Genomic DNA, 7,155 nt, shown 5'->3' with positions numbered 1-7,155 from the left:
TTGATTACGCATAAATATGATTTATTTTTTATTTCTTAAGTTTATTACAAAGTAATATTATTACTTTAATTTACACAAAGAGGAGAGGATAGGATTTGAACCCGAGTTAAAGAAAAAATGGGCTTTTAGATCTAGGTCCAAAAACATAGATGGTTTTTAGAAGTGAGTCCAATTACCTAATTATATGTATTTATTTTTTTAATGCTCATTTTATATTTTTTTAAAATATTAAAAATCAATTAAAATATTCTAATATTATGAATTTTCAACCCCAAAAAAATATAATTAATATATTATAACAAAAAAATAATAATATATTGACATAAATCTTTCTGCAAATCATTCTACCCTAACTCAAGTAATAAATATATGAATGTATATCATACCTATAAGTAAGATATGAAACTTAATTAAAAGGTTGAAAAAAACATAATATATCTACAAGCAAGACACATGAATCTTACTTGATTATAAAAAAGAATCCACCATATAGGTAGATAAATATAATTAACTTGTGATATAGGTTGATTATAAAAATAAAATCTATAACTGGGGTTAAAACGGGATAAAGAACAAGAAAGAACAAACAAAAAAAAATAATCAAAGAGATAATTAGGAAGAAATTTGATTTTTATAATAAATCTTATCATTTAAGAGATAATTATTGATAATAAAATAAAAAGATTTAAGGAATTGGACTATTCCTACTATTGGCTCAAAAAATTGGACTTATATCAAGTTTCCCCAAGAAAAAATTCAATCCACCACTTACTTAAGGATGACATATAAACACAAATGATGATTACAAATCAATAAAACCATGCAAGAGACATAATCTTTAAAATACAATTTGTGACAAGCCTTTATTTTTCACTTACTGCCCATACTTGTAAATGAAGACACAATAACATTGTGAAAATAGGGGAGAAAATATGAAAAAAATCTGAAATATTCAAATGATAACAACAAATAAATACTTATGTTGCAAGATTATGAATCTATACCACATCTTGTGCTGTGACGAAACGTTTATGTTATTCATGCTTCTTACTCTTGCACCATATTGATCTCCTAAAGCCAAGAAAGTAGAGTAAGGGTTTGAAAAAGGGTTCGAAAAACCAGTCAGTAATTTCATGAAACATGGCTCGAAAGGATTGGTACATAGGAAACTGAAGCAGGCCGAATAGAGGGACTGGGAAAAAGGCAATAGGGTAAAGTAGAGACTTGGTCCATTTCTTCTCGACGCGAATCAACAACAAAATGGTGGCAGCAAAGGCGAGCATAGTTGTGGCCATGGAGATGAAGAGAAAGATGAATCCTGCCATAACCTTGGTAGGAATCCTGCTAACGAAAAGTGGATACTCGAGAGGGGACGAGAGGATCGAGAGAAAGAATGCCACAGAAGATAATGAGCTGGCGATGGCCAGAACATCCATGCTAGTGAAGAGCAAAAAGACAGGAACGTTCTGGAAAAGAGGAAGGCCATTTTGGTCATTAGTGCCCCCGGGAGTGGTGTAGGCAGCTGCAAAGACTACAGTAGCCACTAACACCGCCACCGTTGACCATGACTGAGCCGTTTCTTTTACCCATTTTTGTGCTTGCTCCAGAAGATCGTCATGCCAATAGTTGAACAGCTCATCCGCTGTCTGATCCTTCTTGTTGTGGTGAATGGTGTAATGAGGCGGTACGATCTCTTTTACACGCTGACACAAACACACGTACACACATTAATAATGTCCACATATATGTATGTGTGTGTGTGTGTTTATATATTTTTTTGTAACAGAAGTATTTGTCTGACAACAGAAGTCTTTTACCAAGTGAACAAACTTAATTAGTAATATAAGTATTTGCCTGACAATATAAGTGTGTTAAATGATCAATTGACTTAATTGGTAATATAAATATTTGTGTAACAACAACATAAATCTAGCAAGAAAATATTACCTGGAACCAGCGCAGCTCATCTTGCAATTGCATGGCAGGGCCTATTAATTTTTGAGACAACAATGATACAGAGTAGTAACTCCTATCTGCAGCCTGGTGCAATATGGTGTTTCCATCGCGGTCTATCCTCTTACTCAGCTTCGACATCACAATTAGATTGCTTTTGATGAGATCAAAGATCTTTTTCTGACGGTACTTGATAGCCAGATGCAAAATGTTGTGTTCGTTTTCGTTAACATGCTCGACTGCTTGAGGATACTGCTCAAGTATCTCCTGCACAATGGGTACATTTACTGTGATAGTTGCTATAAGCAATGGGGTAGACTTGTAAACTTCCTTCCTCGCCTCCCTTTTCAATTTGGTTGCTTCCTTTTTTTTATCACCACCTCCATCATCACCATTTGTCTTGCTCGATTCGGTTTCTTCCAAAAAGGCAACTTCCTTCCTCGCATCCTTTTTCAATTTGGTTGCTTCCTTTTTTTTTATCACTTCCATCATCACCATTTGTCTTATCCGATTCGGTTTCTTTCGCCTTTATGGTTGCTTCCTTTTTTATATCACCTCCATCATAATCATTTGTCTTGTCCGATTCGGTTTCTTCTGCGATTGGCTTTCCTTTTTCGCCTCCCTCATCACCATCTATAAGTTCATTCCATGACCCCAGAGAAATGGTCCTCCTTTGTTTTTGCTTGTCAGTACTAAACCAAGAACTGTCCGACTTGACGAGCAATCTGATGAGTTTCTTTAATGATTTTTTATTTTTCTTGTCCTTCCATATCCGGTAGATTATGCCGTCTTGCATGATTTCTATCCTTATTCATCACATGATCAAACATATGTATGCATTAACTAACATATCATAAGAAGATGTTATCCGCACTCAAAAGAAGTTATCATGTACTTTTTATCTTCTCTTATAAAATCATAAGGAATGAGTAAATAATTTTTTTTTTCCCAAAAAAATAAAAATAAAAAAATAAAAAAAATAAAAAATAAAAAAATAAAAAACCTTCATAACAACTGCCAAACATTTTATGCATGCAACTTCGTTAGGAACATTGAAAAAAACCCCATTGAAGAAACGCTTTATCTAGGAAGCCGTTTAAGTTTAATTATTTGATCAATTAATTAGATGACAAATTTGATTACCTGCAAGTTTCTTCCGAAAGATGGATTGACGGGGATGGTTGGTATCCATGCCGCTCCCCACGTCATCCTGATGACGGGTACTATCCATGGATTGACGGAGATGGCCGCTCTCCACGTCATCCTGATGATGGGTGCTATCCGTGGATTGACGGAGATGGTCGCTATCCATGCCTCTCTCCGCATCATACTGATCTGGTGTGAGTGTGTCCACATCTTCTCCAACAGGAAGGCCTGGATATATAACAACAATTAAGTATGAGATTAATGCTTCAAAAGGAAACACGCACGCACAAACATACACGTGTACATAACACTAGAGTAATGATACGTACAATGATAAATGAGCATCTTCCATTGGCTTTGTTGAAAATTTGGTACAAAGGCAGTTGCCATTTGGGCTAACAATTGAAGGCTTGTCAATCCATGTTCGTCTTTCATTTGTCCTAGAAAAGAGTAGGACTGTAGCAACCAATGAGCAGTCTCTGCATTGTGGAAGACAAAAGAACAAAAGTTATTAGTCTGCATCTCTGCATAAATATATATATATATATATATATATATATATATATATATATTAAGTGTTGTTAATCAGTGTATGCATTTTTGAGGGAGAGAGAGACCAAAATGTTGGCCGACGACAGCCATACGAAGAACGGACATGTTGTCATGCCTAATGAGCTGCGGCCAATACATTTCCTTATACTTCTCCTGGTCTTTCAGTGTTTTCAAGTAAAATTTGACCAATTCAGTGTGACCGACAGTAGCGGCTTTGTAGAGCGGAGTTTCTCCTAAATGGTTCCGAGTCCGTAGCAGCGGCAGCGCATCATTATTCTCTTCACCAGTACTCACTGCCACAGGCTCGTTGAACTCCCTCACCAAGAACTTAGCCGCTTCCACACTGCCGGACACACTCACCTGATGAAGAGCATTGTTTCCGTCCATATTCTGAACCCTGATCAAAGACCGTCTCTTGGCCCCGGTGGTTGAATCTCTGCATAAATCAATCAAAATTTTGAGAACACTTTGGCATTGTGATTTGCTGCAAGAAGAAGCCGCAAGGTGAAGTACATTGTCCCCGTCCAGCTTCATTGGCCGGTCCAATTTATTCCAATTCTCCTTGTAGTAGTCCTCCACGCGTGTCCCACTTACCCATTATGGCATGTTCATAGGGTATTTTCAACTCTTTAATTTCTTCAATTTCTACAATTTCTTCAATTTCTTTAATTTTTTTAATTCCGTCAGATAGACTCCCCACATCGTCGTAACCAATATGCGTTCTCTGGGGTGCCATCTGAGTACTAGCTAGCTTGTCGAGTTTAACGTGGCGGTTTTCGGTTTGATTTATAGTCTAGCTGCTGCTACTGCTTCTACCGTTATGCTTTGCTTAATAAATTAACAAAGTCTGTTTAAAATAATAAAAGCTTAAAATGATCGAATATTTACGGTTACCACTTTCTGGCTGGATGTGCTTTATCCGTACAAGCATCTGCCTTTGCTTAGTTTATTAGTTTCCTATTGTAGATTCTATTCACCAAATGTGCAACACATGTCTATATACGAATACAATAAATTAGATTCATATTCTTCTTTTTGTTACTCTATTGATTAAAATCCTATTCATTTTCAATTTTTGATCAAGATTCTTGGGTAATAATAACATCATTAATTATTTGAATAATAAAATATTTTTATTTTTAAAATATATTCCTTTAGTGTTAAAAATGTTACAATTAGTATATTTATATTTAGGGTATATTGTCAATTTCCCCCCTGAACTTGTGACCATTGGCCAATTTCCCCCCTGAACTTTAATTTTGGCCAATTTCCCCCCTCAACTCTCATAATTAGTCAATTCCCCCCCTGAACTTTAATTTGGCCAATTTCCCCCCTCAACTCTCAAAATTAGTCAATTTGCACCCTACTGTTAATTTTTTTTTTTTTTTAATTTTCCATCTATTCTTTTCTTAATTTTCAATCTTTCTAATAGCTTCCAACAAAGTACTAAAATTAACATAAACTCACCTGCATAATATAGGGTAAAATGTACAAAAACATAATACAGTTAGTATGTGACATGGGTTGATTATAAGAAAAAGTTATGAATCGGGTTTAAAGCATGTAGAAGAAGAAATAATAACAAAAAGAAATAATAATCCTAAACTCATGGATCAAACCTATTTCAATAAAATGGGTTATTCTTAATAAGGAGTCGAAAATTATGAATAGACTAGCCATTTTTTTACTAAAGCTCGATTCTCTGCAATTTACTTGAACATAGCTTTCACTTTTATAAAGAAAATTGTATTCACATACAAAAATTTACACATCAATCCTTTTTGTTATCAATTTTGTATAGTCAAAAATCAAATAAAATTACTCCATACTGATTTATTATGACTAATAATACTATCTATGATAAATTGTAAAATTCTAAATTTTAATCTATTTGTAATAGGATAAAGATATAGGAACATGATTAACATACATCTTATTTAGTTTCTTACACACACTTGTTTAATTATGATCAAATTAAAAAATTAACAGTAGGGTGCAAATTGACTAATTATAAGAGTTGAGGGGGGAAATTGGCTAAATTAAAGTTGAGGGGGGAAATTGACTAATCATGAGAGTTCAGGGGGGAAATTGGCCAAAATTAAAGTTGAGGGGGGAAATTGGCTAATGGTCACAAGTTCAGGGGGGAAATTGATAATATACCCTTATATTTATGGCTAAATTTTTTATCATATATTTTTATTTTTAGTTTGTACCTATTTTTAATTTGCAAATATTTTTTAATTTGTACCAATTTTCTTTTCATTTTTAATTTGTACCCATATATTAGTTTCTTTTTGTGGCCATATTTTTTAAAGTTTTATTTGTGTTTGTACCCATGTGTATACCGTCACGTGACATTGTATATTTAATCAATAATAGAAAAATTACATATGGCATATTTATGTTTTATGCCTAAACTTTGTATCATATATTTATATTTTTAGTTTGTACCCACTTTTAATTTGCAACGTTTTTTTTTTTTTAATTTGTAGCATTTTCTTTTTAGTTTTATTTTGTACCCATTTATTAATTTCTTTTAGCGCCTATATTTTTAAAAAATTCATTTGTGCTCATAATTTTTTAATCTTTTATCTGTACCCTAATTTATTTATAATGTACCCATTCTTCTTTATTAATGTACCACTTTGTTATATGTGAAATGTACCAAATTTTTTTAACACTATGGATACATTCTTTTGCCATTTATTAGTTCTTATTTTTGCATAGTTTTTATCCATTTATTCAATCAAAACGTTTGAATTTTTTTATTGTAACCGTTTCTAATAGTATTATAATGAGCGATTTTAAATTTATAGGATTATAAATCTCATAAAATATCAAACAATTAATGTCAAAACTATAAAAATAAAAATATTAATAGTAATATAATGAGGTGTACAAAGTCAAGGGACTTTGATCAAACTTTGAATACTATTAAGGTTTTAATCAAAGAATGTTAAAATTAGGGACCGCATCCAAAATATCTCATATGTATATAATCAGGCCTTTTAAGGAAATGGATTCTTATTTTTTTTCTGGTTAGATGTGCTTTATCTGTACAAGTGGACAGAGATCCCAGCCGGATCTCCCCCACTAAGTCCTAAGGATCTGGAGAGCCGGACCCTTGAAATTTGATCCAATGGCTACAGTTATTATCACTTTAGAAGGATCCCCTGTTTGTAGCCGTTGGATCAAATTTTAACGATTTGGATCTCCGGATCCTTAGGATTTGGTGGAGTGAGATACGGCTAGGATCTCTGTCCTGTACAAGCATCTACCTTTGCTTAGTTTAGACCATTTCCAACCGAAGGGTCTAGAGGCCAGAAGGCCAAAAGTAGCCCGAAAATCGTTTCCAACCGAGGGCTAGAACAGAGGGCTCATAGGTCCCACAGAATCTGAAAGGGCCAAAGGGTTAACCGGCTGGCCCAATCCAACCAGCCTAGGGCAGGGTTGGATTTTTTATTATTAATACATTTTTTGTGGGATATATCCGACAGTATTGTA

General features: G+C 33.9%; 1 protein-coding gene across 1 annotated transcript; it reads right to left on the bottom strand.

The window, feature by feature from the left end:
* Positions 1–1,034: 1,034 nt before the first annotated feature.
* LOC137726990 (uncharacterized) lies at positions 1,035–4,185 on the bottom strand. The gene is made up of 6 exons (XM_068465942.1): positions 3,788–4,185; positions 3,475–3,578; positions 3,097–3,327; positions 2,480–2,754; positions 1,948–2,220; positions 1,035–1,703 (listed from the first exon to the last, which is right to left on the bottom strand). Exons 1-6 carry the CDS (start codon positions 4,183–4,185, stop codon positions 1,035–1,037), a joined length of 1,950 nt encoding a protein of 649 aa, XP_068322043.1.
* Between the last annotated feature and the right edge of the window lie 2,970 nt (positions 4,186–7,155).

The sequence above is a fragment of the Pyrus communis genome, chromosome 2, assembly GCF_963583255.1.
Source record: "Pyrus communis chromosome 2, drPyrComm1.1, whole genome shotgun sequence".
In the NCBI taxonomy this organism is placed as follows: domain Eukaryota; kingdom Viridiplantae; phylum Streptophyta; class Magnoliopsida; order Rosales; family Rosaceae; genus Pyrus; species Pyrus communis.
The sequence above is the reverse complement of the archived record's forward strand: the minus strand, read 5'-3'. Positions and strand labels throughout refer to the sequence as shown.